The sequence below is a fragment of the Macaca mulatta genome, chromosome 16 (assembly GCF_049350105.2).
Source record: "Macaca mulatta isolate MMU2019108-1 chromosome 16, T2T-MMU8v2.0, whole genome shotgun sequence".
NCBI lineage: Eukaryota > Metazoa > Chordata > Mammalia > Primates > Cercopithecidae > Macaca > Macaca mulatta.
In genome coordinates this window covers 69,023,695-69,045,207 of record NC_133421.1, presented here as the reverse complement: position 1 = coordinate 69,045,207, position 21,513 = coordinate 69,023,695, and the positions used below count along the sequence as shown (strand labels likewise).

The 21,513-nt window shown below is 39.6% G+C and overlaps 1 protein-coding gene across 1 annotated transcript; it reads right to left on the bottom strand.

Moving 5' to 3' along the window:
- Nucleotides 1-969: 969 nt before the first annotated feature.
- MEIOC (meiosis specific with coiled-coil domain) lies at nucleotides 970-21,105 on the bottom strand. Its single transcript, XM_001114672.5, has 8 exons — nucleotides 20,778-21,105; nucleotides 20,134-20,268; nucleotides 14,511-14,665; nucleotides 11,200-11,304; nucleotides 8,112-9,978; nucleotides 6,814-6,948; nucleotides 3,116-3,296; nucleotides 970-2,686 (listed from the first exon to the last, which is right to left on the bottom strand). The coding sequence occupies exons 1-8, from the start codon at nucleotides 20,844-20,846 to the stop codon at nucleotides 2,466-2,468; spliced, it is 2,868 nt and encodes a 955-aa protein (XP_001114672.2). The 5' UTR covers nucleotides 20,847-21,105; the 3' UTR covers nucleotides 970-2,465.
- Between the last annotated feature and the right edge of the window lie 408 nt (nucleotides 21,106-21,513).

Sequence of the window (21,513 nt, the reverse complement as noted above, 5' to 3'; positions counted from 1 at the left end):
CCATCTTGGCTCACTGCAACCTCCACTTTGCAGGTTCAAGCGATTCTCCTGCCTCAGCCTCCCAAGTAGCTGAGACTACAGGCAAGCACTACCACACCCAGCTAATTTTTTGTATTTTTAGTAGAGATGGGGTTTCACCGTGTTAGCCAGGATGGTCTCGATCTCCTGACCTCGTGATCCACCCGCCTCAGCCTCCCAAAGTGTTGGGATTACAGGCGTGAACCACTGCGCCCAGCTGCAAAGGGCAAATTTTAAACAACCATATCTTCTATGGTAAGACTGAGTTTTAGGCCAGATTTTGGATTTCAGGCATAAATTCTCAACCCTCTAAAACTTTATAGTAGCAGATTATTCAAGTGAGAGGGACACTGATAACAACTCAAGGTAATTTTGCTTTTTCCATTAAAAAGAATTAGTACACCAAGTTCTTTTGGATTAGAAATGGCGGGAGCATCAGTTTTATCAGTTTTAATGCAAATTTTGTAAAAGTTTTGTAATGTTTTCATAGGTTGTAATTCAGAAGTACAATGTTTTCATAGGTTGTAATTCAGAAATACAAGTACATAAGAACCATCTGTTAGAGATATGCCATTGAAAGGGACACCAACTAATTTAAAAATTATCTATTGGGTGATATGATTAACAATATTTAAAAGACTTTTGTTAAGTGTTTGGTTCTTATTCATGGACTGGTATTTCATTTCTGACCAGTATCATGTAAAAGCTTCCCTAAAATTTTTATTCTGGTTTACCTGGATTAGCATAAAGATAGAGCAAAAATTTCATCTTTGAAGGAGATCAGGTTAGATCCATGGATATCTGAATGGCATTGATTTATAAACCAACATTATTACTTGTGTGTTAATAGTGAAATCTAAAACAGTATAAGTTCTTAAATTCATTTAACTTTCTGATATGAGTGACTCTTAAGGTTAGAAACTAATATAAATTTAGAAAAATGAAACCAAATGTTTTCAACAAAGTAATTTATTTTTTTCCTGAGACTAAATTCAGTACAGTATTTGTTTTTATAACATCCAACATGTCTTATGTTAAACTTAACCACTTTCTATGCAGTGACTGTGGTGAGATGATCTATTTTATTTGACTACCCTCAATGTAATTCATTTGGGTAGTTCTAAGGCATATCAGTGATCAAAATGTTTCTCCCTACAGTTACTCCTGCATTCTCAATCAGTTTCTTCTGCACATCATCTAAAGAAAATTTATGTGGTATGATTACACTCTTTTTTTTTTTAATACCAGAATTTCTAAAACTAAGAAAAACACTAACATTTAAAAATCAGTGTTTCTAGTCAAGGATATTTCAATTAAATTTCATCAGTACATTATAGTTTAACTCATGCTAGAAATGTTAAAACCCAAGATCTTCTGAGTCACATAATACCAACATTTCATATTAATGAATAAATTACTCAAGTTCTATACAAAGATACTAAGTGATGAGAAACAGAAAAAGCTTTCAATAGTTTTAAAAAAATACAGAAGCAAACTAATGAACACAACTACACAAAATATACACTAACCAATTGCAAGTTAAACTAGTTAGAGATTAACCTTTTAAAAAATACATTTTAGAACTTCGTGATACCCTCATAAAAGGCAGCAAACTAAGGGTATTAAAACAGTAGTCATTATTTCAGTTACTGTGTATCAAGTCTAAAAGATCCAGACAAAGGGAATGTTTTGTGATTCAATTTAAATAACTTTAAAATTGGAAACATTTAATAATTGATAATATAATTAAAAGTTAAAGAATATATACAAATGATCTGAATAGGTTTTATATTCAGTAACTTGCATGGTTTTTACACTGGCACTTTTATCATTAATTTAGGAGAATCAGATGCATTTCCCTCCATATACTTAGGCATTAAGATTTCAAATTTATAAATATGGTAGTATTTTAAATATTAAATTTTTACATGAATATTGGGTTTATCCATACTTTCCTTTGTTTCCCAGGTATTATCCAGTTTTGCAAGGAAAACACTTTTATATCACAATCAAAACTTGTCTTGGTTACTAGGCTGTAGCCATAATTGGGTTACAGTCACTTAGATTCATTATTTGGAATTATACCTAACTAAGACAGACCTAAATTAAACTTATCTCCTAGAAGAATTTCACATTTGCATTTACCTGCATGGCAGAATGGGTTTAAGCATATTTTAGCTGTTAGGAAATATTTAATTTACTTAAACTTGTTATCTGACTACTCAGAACTCTTGAGTAGTCAACTGTACCTTTGAGCTTACTTAAAACTATATCGGATTCACTTCAAATAGAAGATTTTTAAATAGAAGTTAGACTTCATTAAGGTATTGGTATTAACTTTAAATCTGAAAGAAAACATACTGAAAGTTTGACAAGTTCATTAAAAAATTTTTAGCATGTCTTGATATATTTATCAGCTTTTTATTCTTCTTTCTGCTGTCATTTCCTTAATGTTTGTTTGTTTCACCTCTCTGGTTCATTGGATTGCTACTATTTATGCTTTCATGGACTTTATCTTCACAGTTTACTGTATCTTGTAAAGCCTTTACCACATCAGCTGTACTGGCTGTTTTTGGCAAGGTCATCTGCAGTGCACACCACAGAGTAGTGCGTGTTTTCCGAGTAGCCACACACATCTCTTTAATTGCTGAAGCAAGGGCAAAAACATCTGTAAAATAAACATTCAGGATAATTTCATATTAAATGCCATTTAAATATCTGTTAAATCTTACAAAACCCAGTGCTTTTGCTACTAAATGATCAAATGTTATTTTTGTAAAAAAAGGATGGTTATTGATTGAACCAAAGTCCTGTCCTTTATCATTAAAATATTTAAAATTATTGATACTTTATTTCTGACTTGTACAATAGTGACTATACTTTGAGTAGAACACAGACTATCTTAAAACAGTTATAATAGACAAAATTAATAAAATGGAAATACTTTTGGAGTGAATAATGTGGAGATTATTTACCAATTTATTCTGTAGATAAGTGTTAATTTTAGAAATCTAATCTTTCAACCTCAGAATCTGACTTTATCAATACCTAAATTATTGCACTGACTTATCACAAGAATATGCATCAATATTTGTACCTCTGTCATCTTGGCATCTAGGAACTCCTTGCCTTTGCCGATTGGAAGCATTAGCAATTTCATCCTTTCTACGTGACTGTACAATGTGAATAGACTCCAAGTGTCTATCAAGAGCAGTAGAGATATTGGCATGAAGAAGAGAACTCCGAAGACGTTCCATTTTGCCTAGTAAAGTCACAACCTGAGGGAAGCATTTTAAATTTTGATAAGACATGTCCTGCCCTTAACTTAAGTAAAAACAAATCTTCAGTGAAGCAGAATAGAGATGACAGCAATAATATTCATTCAATAAATCAAAGAATGCTTAGTGTCCTGACACCATGCTGGGGAAACAAAAATGGAAAGTGTTTTCTATCTACTTGTCTATGTTAATTCTAAAAATATGTGGCAGTTGATTACTGAAAAGCATCAATGAAAATGTTAAATATTCAAACATTACCATGTCATTAACAGTGCAAATACAAGATCTGATAATGTTTTTGGCAAATAAGAGACCAGCCTGCAAACAGCATTGTTAGGAAGTATTGTAATCTAATGGAAAAAGTTTTGAGCTAAAAAGAGAAGTACTTGATTGATTAATCCTGACCTCAATAAGTCTTTAATTTTTCTGGGCTTCTAATGTTCCCTTTTTGGAAATCAGAAATATTCAGATAGTAATACTGACTAGTGATAGCTTTAAGGAATCCATAATACAGAAAATATTGATTTAAATTTACATTAAAATAATACAAAATGACTCCTGTAACTGTCAAAACTGCTAAAGAAAATTAGGATGCTTCTCAATCCTCTGGATAATGAAACTTAAAAAAAGGCACTGATATATTAGGTCAGTAGAGGGAGTATGTTTCATATGCCTAACTTGTTTCAAATTCTAAACTTGGAAAGTGTATGGAAAGATAACTTTTTGAATAATTGCAGTTTGAAGATCAAGTAAATACAACAATTGTCTTTGGGAGTTAAATGATTTAACAATTGATATTAGAACTTGGTATTCACTGATTGGAGAATATAAGGGGAAAAGGCTTTTCAAGAAACTAATGGCACTGGAATTAATGTTTCTCTAACCTCAAACTTGTATTAAGTTTCTTTGTAATAAGTCTATTCCGGATGTTAAATATTTTCCTCTCAACTGTGTATCAGCCAGACCCTTCAGGGGAAAACAAAACACTCCAAAAAAACCTCCAGGGAACTACTAATTATTTTTAAATAAGACAATCATTTTGAGCAAATGATAAAGAGTAAAGAAATGTGCAGATTGGGGCTGGGCACTGTAGCTCACACCTGTAATCCCAGCACTTTGGGGAGGCTGAGGCGGGCGGCTCATTTGAGATCAGGAGTTCGAGATCAGCCTGACCAACACGGTGAAACCCTATCTCTACTAAAAATACAAAAAATTAGTCGGGTGTGGTGGTGCATGCCTGTAATCTCAGCTATTCAGGAAGCTAAGGCAGGAGAATCGCTTGAACCCAGGAGGCAGAGGTTGCAGTGAGCCAGGATCTTGTCAGAGTGAGACTCTATCTCAAAAAAAGAAAAGTTTGCATAGGATGATTTTTAATAAAGTTTAAAAAGTATTTTTTTCAAAATTCTACAAAGCTAGCAAACTAGAAAATAGTAATTTTTAAACCCTCTGTTATTGACATAATGCTGCTAAGTATGAATAAAATATATATATATTTTTTTGAGATAGGGTCCCACCCTGTCCCAGGCTGGCATGCAGTGGCATCATCTCATCTCACTGCAATCTCTGCCTCCCAGGCTCAAGTGATCCTCCCACCTAAGACTCCTGAGTAGCTGGGACTATAGGCACATGCCACCATGCCCAGCTAATTTTTGTAGAGAAAATAAAATTATTATAACAGGCATAAATACATCCTTCTAAAGTAATGTGAAGCATAGGCAAAGCTGGGAAAAGTATATCACTATCCACAGTATGTCATCCTTTATTTCCTAGAAATGTATTACTGAGATAAAGAAATTTTAATTTGGAACAGTTTTTTTTTTTAAATAATAAAAGACTGAAGTTTTTATTAACATCTGGCTGTACCTCATGTTAGGCTCTGAATGTACCATAGATAAATTCCATTGTACAGATTTACAAATTTGACTCATGTTCTAATTCCTAAAATGGTTTTATTCAATCATAGAGGTAATCCATTTGGCTGCATTTTTTCCCCAGGAATCTTTATCAAATTTTATTTGGAAAACTAAGTTTTTAAGAGAGGAAGGTCAAAAAAGGAAAAGTTTACCTACCCTAAGTTGCTTAGAAAATTCTGAAATTACAAAGAATAGGAATAATCATTAAATTACAAAATGACTTAACATGAGGATTCTTACAACATTTGACTTGAAATAATATCCTGCTTTGCCAAAACAAAAGTATTTTGTTGGCTGAGCGTGGTGGCTCACACCTGTAATCCCAGCACTTTGGGAGGCTGAGGCGGGTGGATTGCTTGAGCTCAGAAGTTTGAGACCAACCTGGGCAACATGGCAAATCCTGTCTCTATAAAAAATACAAAAATTAGCTGTGCGTGGTAGTGTGCATCTGTAGTCCCAGCTATTTGGGGGCTTAGGCAGGAGGATCTTGTGAACCCAGAAGGTCAAGGCTACAGTGAGCGTAGATCATGCCACTGTACTCTAGCCTGGGTGACAAAGAGACCCTGCCTCAAAAAGAAAAAAAAAAAAAGGAAAGATGATAATTCCCTGTTACCATCTTATGTAAGCACAGCTTGCTCATCAAGCTAGAAAACAAATGTGACAAAGAAATGAGACTTTCTCCATAAATAATACTCAAAATGGTTTTTGCTTTAAAAAAAATTATTTCAGTTGAAGATTAGCTCCACTGCCAATTTGAGCTTCAAGAAGAACTATTTAAATTATGAAAATTACTTTTTAAATGATTGAGTGAGACTATTTTCCCTTTCCTATTTTTTTTTTTTTTTTTTTTTTTTTGAGACAAGGTCTTGCTCTGTTGCCCAGCTTGGAATGCAATGGTATGGTTATGGCTCACTGTAGCCCTGACCTCCCAGGCTCAAGCTATCCTCCCATTTCAGCCTCCTGAGTAGCACAAGCATGCGCCACCATGTCCAGCTAATTTTTAATTTTTAGTAGAGACAGGGTCTCCCTATGTTGCCTAGGATGGTCTCAAACTCCTGGGCTCAAGTGATTCTCCCACCTCCACTTCCCAAAGTGCTGGTATTACAGGTGTGAGCCACTGCACCCAGCCCCTTTCCTAAATATTATAGTCCTAGGAACAAACATGGAAAAAATATATTTCAGAGAGTTAGATGTAAATGTGATTTAAAAACCCTTCAAAGTTCTAAAACTTGATGAGAGTTTTATTTATTTATTTATTTATTGAGATGAAGTCTCGCTCTGTCACTCAGGTTGGAGTGCAGTGGCATGATCTTGGCTCACTGCAACCTCCACCTCCTGAGTTTAAGTGATTCTCCTGCCTCAGCCTCCCGAGTAGCTGGGACTACAGGCACATGCCACCACCCCCAGCTAATTTTTGTATTTTTAGTAGAGATGGGGTTTCACCATAATGGCCAGGCTGGTCTTGAACTCCTGACCTCAGGTGATCTGCCCACCTTGGCCTCCCAAAGTGCTGGGACTACAGGAGTGAGTCACCATGCCTGGCCTGAAATTTTAACAAAATTTAACAAAATATCTATCCACTGTTATCTGTTTTTACAGCTTACTCTGGCTTGTTCTCGAAGTTCATCCACAATTAAGCGATCAACTCTAGATGGGTTGGAGGTCAGCCTTGGAATTGGAGTGTTGTTAGTACTGGATACTTTTTTTCCAGGATAATTCTTGGCAAGGGCTAATTCAGTCTGTAAAAAATTACATACTTTTAAAAAATTATATACTTTTTAGAATTTTCTAAATATGATTCGACCATGAATAATAGTTTTCATAAGCCTAATAAATAGAGTATTACCACTTTAAATGAAAATTCTGTTTTGGTATCAAAAGGCAACAAATGTAAACCACAATACCACAGTATTTTTCTATCTTTTTTTTGAGAGTCTCGCTCTGTTGCCCAGGCTGTAGTGCAGTGGCACAGTCTTGGCTCACTGCAACCTCCGTTTCCCGGGTTCAAGTGATTCTCCTGTCTCAGCCTCCCAAGTAGCTGGGATTACAGGTGCCTGCTACCATGCCCGGCTAATTTTTTGTATTTTTAGTAGAGAATGGGTTTCACCATGTTGGCCAGGCTGGTCTCCAACTCCTGACCTTGTGATCCGCCCGCCTTGGCCTCCCAAAGTGTTGGGATTACAGGCGTGAGCCACGGCGCCCAACTATCATCTTAATACAAATAGAATACCTGAGTATACAAACAGGTCAACACTAAAAAAATTAAAAGAAATAAACTTATAACCACTAAGGGGGTAAAAAAATCTACTTCAGGGCAAGTCAACTTAAAATAACAATAACTTTAAAATATCAAGCATTTTTCGTCTTCATTTATTTAAGCTTCCCATTGGCCAACCCCATCCATTTTTAGTTTTTAAGTAACCCACTTAATTCCTTACAGTCATGAACTTATAGCAAATCCTGGACATTATAGAATTCAGCTCAGAAATAAGGCAAGTTGGCTGGGTGCAGTGGCTCACACCTGTAATCCCAGCACTTGGGACATCAAGGTGGGAGGATTGCTTGAGGCCAGGGGTTTGAGACCACCGTGGGGAACATAGTGAAACCCAATGTCTACAAAAAATTAAAATTACCTAGGCATGGTGGCATGTGCCTGTAGCACTAGCTACTCAGGAGGCTGAGGAGGAAGGATTGCTTGAGCCCAGGAGTTTGGTTACAGTAAACTATGATTGTGCCACTGTACTCCAGCCTGGGCAACAGAGCGAGACCCTGTCTCTTTAAAACAACAACAAATAAAGCAAAAAGAAATAAGGCAAGTACTCTTAAACTACACTAAGGTAAACAGAATGAAGACAGGCAAAAGGAACATACTGTTACTCCTAAACGGTTAACTTTGTGTTACCTTTTTTCTCTCTTTTTCTAACGCTCTCCATTGTTCATAGCACTCTTCTAGACGAATATGAAGTTCACTGGCTGGTCCACTACGGGTTTTAATTGGTCTTTGAAATCCAAAAGTTGGCACGAGACCAGAAAAAGAATTATCACCATACATCATATCATTAAAATAAGGGTACAAATGGCTTAAGTCATCATAAGAAAATAAGTCATAGGAATCCAACAGTGGAACAACTGAATGGCCAAATGGGTGGGTGGATCTTAGGGGAAACCCATTTGAACCAAGTTGTTGAAAACCCTGATTATGCCTTAAGTCTCCCATCATATAATTATTAGAAAAGCATGACGCTTGTGTGCGATTCACACGGCTATTAATACTGTCTCCACCTCTCGTTCTGTGGCTATTAGAATGACCCTGTGACTCCAGTAGATTTTGGTATGTATTTTGTGATAAGCCATCTAAATGCTTTGAACCTTCCTCAGGATCATAATGTCCACTCTGGGGCTTGGCTTGAAAATTATGTTTGTTTACATTTTCAATTATCCCATACTGCTGAGCTGAATAGTTATCACAAAATCCATTTGGCTGCTTTATTTTTTTATCTGTAACCAATTCAAAGAGATTTTCTTCTCCAGGCTTTGTTAGTCCTTCTATGTGATTGACAGATTGGATTCTTTCTGCACCATTGTAACTAAAATCAAAACTAGAAAATGCTGAAGGGTTTTCTTGGCAATACTTCTGAAATAAATTGCTATTTGGGGTTAAGTTTGTGGATGATAGTTGGGGGAAATCTGAAGAATGGTTAGAACCTTTTGAAGCTGCACTTAAATGACTATTTAATTTCATCAAGTTACCTTGATTTCGATAAGGAATAGGAGTGTTATTTTTTGTTTGAACATTCATCCAAGTTGGTCTGTTTAAATTGATACCTCCTGAAGATGTTGCTGAGTTTGATAATAAATTCACTGATTTAAAATACTCAGAATTTGGGGGATCAGGTTTAGCAAACTGTTGCTTTTCTGTGACGTTAGCAAAATCATTAGCGGGACAAGCTGTGTGAGGTTTTAGTCCATATTCTGAGGTTAAGCCAAAATCAGCAGTGAATGCTGCTTCCTTTGCAAACTGTTTCTCTGTCAGATGTGGAGTAGTTTTTGGAAATGTGAAATTCTGCTGGTCAGGGATTGTCTCCTCCATTTTTTTCTGATTTGCTGGTTTAACCTGAAATAGCTTTGTGTAGGTATCTGCTTCTACAGTTGGTGTTTCAGGTGTGCCATTGGCTAATTTTTTGCTATCTTGGACACTAAAATTTGAACATTTATTAAGCTTAGCCTTATTAGGATGAACATATTCTGGGTATCTACAATAATCTACATTTTCATTGTATCTATTAAATTGAGAAAGAAACATCTCTGCCCTTTTTTGCTGTAATGGTGCTTCAAGACCTTTAGTACATATTCTGTCCCTTCCATAAGGGTAAATATCAACTCCTGATTCTTTCATGATGTCAGACAGACCAGTTTGTGGTGTAAAACAGTTTTTGATAAATGGATATTCTTGGAATGTTGTCTTAGCTGTATCATTTGTCTGCATATTGTGACAGTTAGAATGATCACTTCGTGAGGGGTACATCCATTGTTCTTCAAGGTCTAAACCAGTAAATCCATGATAAAGTTCATCTATTTTTTGTTGTGGTGTGAGATTACTGTTATGCAGGTATTGCTTTTCCATTGCTGACATAGATTCACCACTATAAAAAGCTTGCTGAGAGATGGCTGTATCTATTGGCCTTTTGGTTTCTGTTAAGAGGTCATGGTGATCTGCAAATCTGCTTGTGTTCATTGGCCAAACTGACTTTAAATTGGAGGAGCAGGTCCTAGAACAAATAAATATATTTAATTACAACTTAGGTTTTAAAGACTTTATTTCCTCAGTGGAAGAGGGAGAAAAGGTCTTCAAAAACATTTATCTTGCCCCATGTCACCATTCTCTAATCCCTTTCAACTCTGCTTTATAAGCTACCATTAGCTCCAGATAATTATCTATCACATGAAATGTGCTATATGTTATATAAATATGCATTTTATTTTTTTTTAATTTATTTTTATTTTTTTGAGACGGAGTCTCGCTCTGTCGCCCAGGCTGGAGTGCAGTGGCCAGATCTCAGCTCACTGCAAGCTCCGCCTCTCGGGTTTATGCCATTCTCCTGCCTCAGCCTCCCGAGTAGTTGGGACTACAGGCGCCCGCCACCTCGCCCGGCTAATTTTTTTTGTATTTTTTTTAGTAGAGATGGGGTTTCACCGTGTTAGCCAGGATGGTCTCGATCTCCTGACCTCGTGATCCGCCCGTCTCGGCCTCCCAAAGTGCTGGGATTACAGGCTTGAGCCACCGCGCCCGGCCAAATATGCATTTTAATGTCTTCACTGTACTTTCCCAAGAGACAATAACTAAGGCCTAATATGTGACTTCATGGTCTTAGATGATTTATCTATAGTAAGCAGAAAATAAGTTTTTCCTTTGCTAAGGTTATTATATAAAAGCATTGTTGACCACAGGTTTTTTTTTTTTTATGAAAAAAGATGTGTTTTGCTTAAACTCTGTGAAATTAAAATATTTTAATTGATTATATGTGTGCTACATACTTCCCTATTTATGAAATAGGATATTTGCATAATATGGCTTCCACACTCAAATAAAACAATTAAAACATTAAAAAATTTTCTAACACATGAATAAAATCCATATGTATTTCTGTATAGTAGTAATGAGTTTTATTCTTTGGGATCTATGTATAAAAGCTCCCTTGAATTTGTATTCTTTAAGCCAATCTTTAGTTCATTCATGAACTCAAGGGAAATAGCTCTGAATTATACAAGAATAATTTTTCAATGAAAGTCCTTACACAAAACCTTAGACTGAACTTCCAATTGTATAGCAAATACTTCAGCAAAATCAAGTCTCCTTGAAACAATATTTGAATTAAGATATCTAGTGTCAGATGATCCACTATTAAGTAAAAATAAAAGTTAATAAACAGGGTAATCTAGTGTATGTTAGTTTAAAAGCCTGTTATATACTATATAGATTATATACTAACCCTTCAGCAAAGTATGGCTGTGACTTATCTTGTTCTTCCAAAATGTTAGACACAAGTCCATATAAGTCTGTTTCACTGCCATAGTCATTTCTTTCTGTTTGAATCCTAAAAATAAATGAATTTGTGCTGAAATACAATATATTGATTACTCTTTCCAGACTTATCCTACCTTACCATTTTTATCTATAAAATATTTGGACTGAATCTACACCATCATTTCTTTTTTTTTTTTTTTTTTGGAGACGGAGTCTCGCTCTGTTGCCCAGGCTGGAGTGCAGTGGCCGGATCTCAGCTCACTGCAAGCTCCGCCTCCCGGGTCTACGCCATTCTCCTGCCTCAGCCTCCCGAGTAGCTGGGACTACAGGCGCCCGCCACCTCGCCCGGCTAGTTTTTTGTATTTTTTAGTAGAGACGGGGTTTCACTGTGTTAGCCAGGATGGTCTCGATCTCCTGACCTCGTGATCCGCCCGTCTCGGCCTCCCAAAGTGCTGGGATTACAGGCTTGAGCCACCGCGCCCGGCCACCATCATTTCAAATAAAGAAGAGACTAGAACTCAAGAATATTTTCTTTTCCACATAAATATTTTATGTGGAAATGTCTTTTCCAAATAATATTTCTCCTTCATTTCAAATCCTATATCTAACTTACAGTGTATGCTTACCTCTTATTTCTCCACAACACATGCTTTTCATTTTAGGTGACCAAGATATAAATCTCTCATCTATGATGTCACAGACATGATTGGTATCATAGCTGCTCCTGAAAGCAAGTCTTGTCCTATTATATATCATTCCATCAACACCTGCTCAGCTTCCTCATTTGCAGTTTGAAAACCATATGAACCTGATGCACTATTTTTGTGACTCTATACTAAATACTGGATAAAAAAGTGAAATGTGATATGGTCATCCTAGACACCATAGCAATTTTGCAGTTGTTCCTTACATGTAACAGATTTGGGAGCCATCCTTAATCCTTGCAAAGCATGACTGGATGGAGTTCCTTATATCCCAGAAATCCACCTAGTAACTGATACTGACTAAATACAAAATGTAAAAACCACAAGCACATGGAAGATTGGTACCTTTTACCTGTTACAGTTTTTGGGTAATTTCTTCCTAGAAGTAATACAGGTTGAGTATTCCTTATCCAAAATGCTGGGATTAGAGGTGTTTTGGATTTCAGGTTTTTTTCTTGGATTCTGGAAATATACATTATACTTCAAATATATAATGTATATTTGTGTATTTGGTTGAACATCCCTGATCCAAAATCTGAAATGCTCCAATGAGTATTTGTTTTGAGCATCATGTCAGCAAAAAGTTTTGGATTTTGGATCAGTTTGGATTTTGGATTTTCAGATTGGGATGCTCAACCTGTACGTTTGTTTGTTTGTTTATTTATTTTTGAGATGGAGTGTCACTCTGTTCCCCAGGCTGCAGTGCGCAGTCTCTGCTCACTGCAACCTCCGCCTCCCAGGTTCAAGCGATTCTCCTGCCTCAGCCTCCCAAGTAGCTGGGACTACAAGCGCGTGCCACCACGCCTGGCTAATTTTTTTTGTATTTTCAGTAGAGACAGGGTTTCACCATGTTGGTCAGGCTGGTCTCGAACTCCTGACCTTGTGATCTGCCCACCTTGGCTTCCCAAAGTGCTGGGATTACAGGCATGAGCCACTGCTCCCAGCCCTGTACGTTGCTTTATAATAAATTGTAACTTCCTGTTTTTTCATATTTCAACATTTCATAGTGTTGGGATATTTTAGAAATAAAATACCTTATATTTGCATAACACTCATATTTAATTGATCTTTATAACACTGGAAGGGTAAGCATTAGTAATCTTTTGTTATTATCTGTTGAATAAATGAATGATCATTTGAGATATTAAGAAACTTGTATTTTGCAAGGGTATATGACTTGCCAAACTACTTCATACTTGCTAAATAGTCTGCCTATAAGTCCAATACCTTTTCTACTACATGTGTTATCTCATAAAAGTTCAATATAAAAGCTTTTTTGTGTAATTATGTATTAGTATATATCTAAAAAAATATTCAATGTAATGTATACCAAATTGCTAGCAGCTGTTATTGGGTGGTGGGGGAGAAGGTTAAGATAGACTTTCACTTTTCTTGATACATATTTCTGAAAAGTTTGAATTTTTTCACTTGATCTTAGCCAAAAGCTGAGAAGAAATAGGCTTGAATTTTTTCAATAGCATATATCAACTTTAAAAATATTTTTGTTTTTTGTAGAATTATGTATTATATGGACTTTCTAATAAAATCATTATTTAGAGAATTTGCCAAGAATTTTAATTTTTAACACTTTTCTAATAAATACAAATAACTATTTCCTGATTAGACTAAAGATGCATCAGCCGCTATAAATAGCTCCCATACATAATTAAAGATAGATGTCACTCCCTTAGGGCTCCTCTTTGCAATAGGCTCCCATAATATCCTAGTTATCGTCATCATCGTCATTATCATCATCATCATCATTATCATCATCATCATCATCAAGATTATAAAGGCAAGGATAATATTTGCCATGTTTAAATTCTGGTATCCCCCATAGAAAAGCATCTGATGTACAGGGGGCCCTTATTATTTGTGGAATTGAACAGAAAAATAATTTAAAATATCTTATGTTTGATAAAACCCTGTTTGTTCTGTAGTTGTGAAGGAAAAAAATGGAAAATTTAGAACTGGATGACAAAAACATCTAAAAGTTTTAACTCATTCATATAAGTCATCTTTAGAAAGAAGAACTTAAGATTTATGCACGAAATGTTCCCACTAATGAATTTTTTTAAGTAATAACCTAGCTGGGCAGAGGCTCATGCCTGTAATTCCAGCACTTTGGGAGGCCAAGGTGGGAGGATGCTTTGAGACCAGGAGTTCAAGACCAGCCTAGGCAACAAAGTGAGACCTCGTTTCTTAAAAAGAAAAGGAAACAAAAGTTTTTAAAGTTAGCTGACCACCGTGGTGCATACCTGTAGTCCCAGCTACTGTGGAGGCTGAGGCAGGAGGATGGCTTGAGCCCAGGAGTTCAAAGTTGCAGTGAGTCATGATCTCGCCACTGCCCTCCAGACTGGGTGACAGAGCGAGACCGTGTCTCAACAAAACAAAACACCATAAAAACTATACACAAATAACTGCCCAGTTTACACTTTCCTAAAAGTATGAAAAACCTAGAATGCCACAACAGTAAAATGCTGATGTAGGGAACAGAGAGCAAATAAACCTCAGTTCCTATGTAATTAAATTTAAAATTACCTCAATTACCCTGAGAAATGAGTTAATTTACCTGTTCTTTATATTGATCTGAGAATTAGAAGGTTGTTTAATATCATCTCCATAAGTAGACCATGGTGCACAGAAAAGTGAAGAATCTACAGAACTTGAATATTCTGTTGAAGAAAATGGAGTATAGGTCTGCCTTAGGTCTACATTGTCTTCACTCTGAAAGTTTTAAGAAATGTTTATCAGATACATCAAAACTTCATTTGTTATAGAATATTAGAAAAATAAGAAAGCAGGGGAAATAACACAGGTGTAAGAGTTGGGAGAATTACATTCAAATGTAGACTTAGTGACTTAAGCTTACTTTATTCCAGGGATTGGCAAACTTTTTCTGCAAAAGGCCAAATAGTAAATATTTTAGGCTTAGCTGGCCATTAAGGTTGCTGTCAAAACTCTTCAACTCTAATGCTGCAGCACTAAATCAACCATAGACAATAAACAAATGGGTTTGGCTGCACTGCAATAAAACTTTATTTACAAAACAGGCATTGGGCAGATCTGGCTCCTTGTTGCTGGTCCGTGGCATAAAATACTTACAATTACTATACTTTTTTGTAATTCTTTGAATAGATAAGCATTATGTGGATACTAGCAATGTTATTTTTAATAAATTATATATAAAATTCAGTCTTGGGGCCAGGCGCGGTGGCTCACGCCTGTAATCCCAGCACTTTGGGAGGCCGAGGTGGGCGGATCATGAGGTCAGGAGATGAGACCATCCTGGCTAAACCCCGTCTCTACTAAAAATACAAAAAATTAGCCAGGCGTGGTGGTGGGAGCCTGTAATCCCAGCTACTTGGGAGGCTGAGGCAGGAGAATGGTGTGAACCCGGGAGGGGAAGCTTGCAGTGAGCCGAGATTGCGCCACTGCACTCCAGCCTGGGCAACAGAGCAAGACTCCGTGTCAAAAATAAATAAATAAATAAAATTCAGTCTTAATGTCCCCAATCTCTGAAAAAAGTTAATGTATATTTATATAGAATTTTACACTATTCAAAGAAATTTCACATGTATTATCATATTCAGTAAACCTTGTGACATGAGTATTATCTTACTTTAAAAACAAGGAAACTGAGGCTGCAAGTCACTCAGCCAATATGTAACAAATCTAAAACCAAAATTCAAGGTCTTCTTCCTTCTAGTCCCGGGGCTTTTATACAGTATCTTTTTTGTTTGTTTGTTTTTTGGAGACAAGAGTCTCACTCTGTTGCCCAGGCTGGAGTACAGTGGCGAGATCTTGGTTCACTGCAACCTCTGCCTCCCAGGTTGAAGCGATTCTCCTGCCTTAGCCTCCCAAGTAGCTGGAATTACAGGCACCTGCCACCATGTCTGGCTAATTTTTGTATTTTCGGTAGAGTTTTAGGATTTCACCATGTTGGCCAGGCTGCTCTCGAATCCTGACCTCAAGTGATCTGCCCGCCTTGGGCCTTCCAAAGTGTTGGGATTACAGGCGTGAGCCATTGCACGCAGCCTCGGTGAATGCTTCTATAATGAACTTGAGTAAACAAAAAGTTTGGGTGTTAAGTTTCTTTTTTTTTTTTTTCTGTTAATAGAGATGGGGTCTCGCTGTGTTGCCCAGGCTGGTCTTAAACTCCTGGCCTCAAGTGATCCTCCTGCCTTGGCTTCCCAAAGTGCTGGGATTACAGGTGTGAGTCACTTTGCCAGGCCTTGGGTTTTAAGATTTTAATGATTCAAACCCTGAAGGACCGTGTAGGGAAAGTGAATTTAACAAACAAAAAAAGATTAAGCTAATTTATACATTGTTTATTCTAGAAAATGCTTCCTTAAAGAAGACAGAAAGTATAAATTCAAAATTTTTAACTCTCCAGATAAGGAACTATTAAAACCTGAGATGCAATAACTATAAATACCCAGACATAAACACAATGAAAATAGTATTTTCTTCTAAATACAGAAGAGATATAATTCTGGCCGGGCGCAGTGGCTCACACCCGTAATCCCAGCACTTTGGGAGGCCTAGGTGTGCAGATCACCTGAGGTCAGGAGTTCAACTCCTGACCAACATGGTGAAACCCCGTTTCTACAAAAATACAAAAATTAGCCGGGCGTGGTGGCAGGTGCCTGTAATCCCAGCTACTCTAGAGGCTGAGGCAGGAGAGTCACTTGAACCCGAAAGGCGGAGGTTGCAATGAGCCAAGATTGAGCCACTGTACTCCAGCCTAGGCGACAGAGAGAGACTCTGTCAAAAAAGAAAGGAAAGGAAGGAAGGAAGGAAGGAAGGAAGGAAGGAAGGAAGGAAGGAAGAGAAAGAGAGACAGAAAAAGAGAAAAAGAGAGAAAGAGAAAGAAAAGAGATAATTCTGGCTAAAAGTATTTTCTAATTGCTTTTATTCTGATAATATTTCTAAATTTTCGTTCCTAACAGATATGATCACTGAAAAACATTTAAACTATACAACCATGTTATATGATACCAACAAAATGTGAACATTAAGAATTACCTTCCAATCATCCATCTTAAAGAATCTCAAAATATTTTACAACCATTTGTTCAAGTTCTGATTATGATTCTATTTAAAATCCACACATTATAATTTTTCTGTGTATAGTTTATATTACAACTATTCTCAAGCTAAGGAAATGGAAACACAGAAGGCATTTTGCTGAGAGCTAAAACTAAAAACTACCTTCCCAGAATTTGTTGGTTAGCAGAAACTTTTACAAAGGCTTTTTATCTTTCTTTCCTAATTTTATCCCTTGAGTTCTAAAGTTATCATCATAGGCCCACTCTTACTGTGTGAAGTATCCAAAGTGACATAAATAATTGTTCATCTTTTTGAAATAGTTGCTTAAACAAAAGGAACATTTTCAGATTATGTAATGTCAAATGAGTAAACAGTATTTGAAATTAAAAATATTTGGGGAGTATTCTTTCAAGTACATTTTACATTTTAAAGCAAATTTTGAATATTACAAATAAAAATCATTTTAAAAGATTGACTTAACTTTTGTATTCTTGGGTTAAAACAACTAAAGTAATGTGGTGGATTCAAACATAATTATACTTGAAATATCTGCATCCCTTTCGTTAACAGAGGCCAGGAAATAAGCAAATATTTGAGTGGCATATTAACTGGATTAACTTAAAAATGTATCACTTATATCCTTAACATACTTAAAACAATGAACTGAAATTAAATCCAAGTAAATTTTAGTCCGGATGTAAACACTGCAGAGAGCAGTGGAACTATGGTCTGGGTTCCACTTGAGCTTTGACATTTAGGGCACAAATCAAGCTCTCTGAGGCTCAGTTTCTCAATCTGTACAGTGGCATAATAATATACAAGTTTCTTAGTGTAGATTAAATAAAATAATTTATTTCTAGATATTGTTATAATTCAAAGTACAACAATATCAACATTGATGTCCTGGTTAAATAATTTCAAATGAAAATTACTTACATTACCCAAGCTTTATTTCCTTTGATTAATAAATCTAAATGTATTGGTGATGTAAGTGGTAGCATGTAATTTAAGACATTGTTGAAACCAGAAAATAAAGGAGTAAAGTGAAATTTTCACCTTTAAATTATCAAAAATATGTCTGTACCAACTTGCAATAAATGCCTGAAGGAAAAAAATATATTTTGATCTTACTAAATAAGTGGATTTTCTTTTTTTTTTTTTTTTTTGAGACGGAGTCTCGCTCTGCCGCCCAGGCTGGAGTGCAGTGGCCGGATCTCAGCTCACTGCAAGCTCCGCTTCCTGGGTTCACGCCATTCTCCTGCCTCAGCCTCCCAAGTAGCTGGGACTACAGGCGCCCGCCGCCTCGCCCGGCTAGTTTTTTGTATTTTTTAGTAGAGACAGGGTTTCACCGTGTTAGCCAGGATGGTCTCGATCTCCTGACCTCGTGATCCACCCGTCTCAGCCTCCCAAAGTGCTGGGATTACAGGCTTGAGCCACCGCGCCCGGCAATAAGTGGATTTTCTTACACTGCTGGCCTCATGTTATGCTGAGGACAAGATGGAAACAAATCAATGAAAAATCTTATTCCTTGTTTTCTTTTTTCTTTTCTTTTCTTTTTTTTTTTTTTTTTTGAGAGGGAGTCTTGCTCTGTCACCCAGGTTGGAGTGCAGTGGCATGATCTTGGCTCACTGCAACCTCCACCTCCCTGGTTCAAGATTCTGCCGCTTCAGTCTCCCAAGCAGCTGGGATTACAGGTGCCTGCCACCACACCTGGCTGATTTTTGTATTTTTAGTAGAGATGGGGTTTCACCATATTGGCCAGGCTGGTCTTGAACTCCCGAACTCAGGTGATCCACCCGCCTTGGCCTCCCAAAGTGCTGGGATTACAGGCATGAGCCACCCCGCCCGGCCTTAACTTGTTTTCAAAGCAAAGTATATATTCTGAAAACACTGTATTTAAAAGATTGTAGCTGGGCGCAGTGGCTCACACCTGTAATCCCAGCACTTTGGGAGGTCCAGGCGGGAGGATCACGAGGTCAGGAGATCAAGACATACTGGCTAACACGGTGAAACCCCGTGTCTACTAAAAATACAAAAAATTAGCCGGGCGTGATGCCGGGTGCCTGTAGTCCCAGCTACTTGGGAGGCTGAGGCAGGAGAATGGCGTGAACCCTGGAGGTGGAGCTTGCAGTGAGCCAAGATCGTGCCACTGCACTCCAGCCTGGGTGACAGAGCAAGACTCCGTCCCAAAAAAGGAAAAAAAAAAAAAAAAAAGATTGTTACTGGGCTGGGCGCAGTGGCCTGAAATCCTAGCACTTTGGGAGGCCGAGGCGGAAGCATGGCTGGAGCCCAGGAGTTCGAGACCAGCCCGGGGAATATGGCGAAACCCTGTCTCTAAAAACAACATAAAAATTAGCCGGGCATGATGGCAGGTGCCTGTAATCCCAGCTACTCGGGAGGCTGAGACGGAAGAACTGTTTGAACCGGGGAGACAGAGGTTACTGTGATCCGAGATCGCGCCACTGCACTCCAGCCTGGGCAACAGAACGAGACTCCGTCTCAAAAAACAAAACAAAACGGCCTGACGCGGTGGCTCATGCCTGTAATCCCAGCACTTTGGGAGGCCAAGGTGCGCGGATCACCTCAAGTCGGGAGTTCGAGACCAGCCTGACCAAAATGGAGAAACCCCGTCTCTACTAAAAATACAAAATTAGCCAGGCGTGGTGGCGCATGCCCGCAATCCCAGCTACTCGGGAGGCTGAGGCAGGAGAATAGCTTGAGCCCGGGAGGCGGAGGTTGCGGTGAGCCGAGATCGCGCCACTGCACTCCAGTCTGGGCAACAAGAGCAAAACTCCATCTCAAAAAACAAAACAAAACAAAACAAAAAAGTGCAGCCGGGCGTGGTGGCGCGCGCCTCAGGAAGCTGAGGCACAAGAATCGCTTCAGCCCGGCTGGCGAAGGTTGCAGTGAGCCGAGATGGCGCCACTGCACTCCAGCCTGGGAGACAGAGCAAAACCCTGTCTCAAAAAAAAAAAAAAAAAAAGAAAAAAGAAAAAGAAAAAAAAGGTTGTCTCCGGTTTTCTTTTCTTTAACTGTGGAGCCACTAAACCCGTATGAATCGGAGGCTCGAGGAAATTAATTTGACTGAGAACAAATTGTGTAACAGGGGCGGAGTTTAACAGGGGCGGAGTTTACTCAAGGACCTGCGATTTGTAGCAATCGTAGAAGGAAGCGGAGCCAGTCAACATCACGCTGCCGAAGACATCGGTTAACCTGTTGCCGGCGTCGGCGCCGAGGTTCCAGCAGCGATTCGCACCTCCAGGGAACGCGACTTTGGGCTGCAGCACGCGGGAACAGGAAATATCAGAAAGTGGTCACGAGGGTGACGCCGGAGCTGAAACGGCCCGACACCTGTCCCACCTAGGCCGTTCGGCTCAATTCCGAACCCTCTCAGAGGACACGAATTTGGGGGCCCGGGATTCTCACTCTTCCCTCGGGCCCCCTGAGTGCCACCCCGAGGGGCGCCCCTCCCCGGCCACCGCCTCAGCGCGACGGCTGCCTCCCGGGAATCGCGGCGACCCCTGAGTGCCGACCCCGAGGCGCGCCCCTCCCCGGCCACCGCCTCAGCGCGACGGCTGCCTCCCGGGAATCGCGGCGACCCGGGCTCCGTCCGGCCCGTCCAGTCAGCCCGCGCCGCGCCCCCCGCCCGCCCGCCCCGTCCGGGCTCCCCACCGACGACCCGCCTCTGCCGCCCCGTCTGGGGACGCGTCCCCTCCTCAGCCTCTCCTCCTTGTCGCCTCTTGCAAGCCTGGCCGCCCCCTGGACCCTGCCCTTCCCCATCCGTTACCTCAAGTCCTTCCTCCCTCAGGCCTGAGGGGTGAGGGCGCGGGCAGGTGTCTCCACGTCTCACCTCCATGGGGCCCCCCCAGCCTCTCCCGGACTAGGCACAGCTCCTGGGGTACGGGGGTGAGGGGGGGCGTCCAGGCCCGGCTCCCTCAGCCCGCACCCCGCCGTCTCCGCAGCCGCCTCCGCCGCCCGGGCGCTGCCTGAAGCCAGTCTACGGGTGGGGGGGGGGGCCGGAGCGGGGAGGGAGGGGCGGGGGCAGAGGCCGTTACCTGGCCTGCCTGGGGCTCGCGACTAGGCACACGGCACAGGCGCGCCCCGCCCCGCCCCGCTGTGAGGCCCGCCCCCCGCTTCGCACCCCGCCATTGGCCCGATACCCATCCAATGGGCGACCACTCCAGGCTCCGTTACCCCCCAGAGACAAGCAGAGGAAGGGGCGGTTAGCGAACCTCGCTCTCTGAGCTTTTCCCGCTCAAAGTAAATGTGTTTGGGATTGGCCCGGACTGGCAGGCACCGGCCCGATGATTTGCTGATAGGGCAGCGGAGAGGCGGGGCGTGGAAGGTTGAAAGAGCGCAGCCCTACTGGGTGGGAGAGGTATTGGGGGCGCTTGGAAGATTTGAGAAGTCGCTCAGCAACTGGCTGATCATCCAAAACCTAGCCGTTGCGCACATTTCATTTGTCCGACATTTCATATTTGTCCCTTAGTCCCTCCCGTAGCTCCCACAATCCTTTGGAGCTG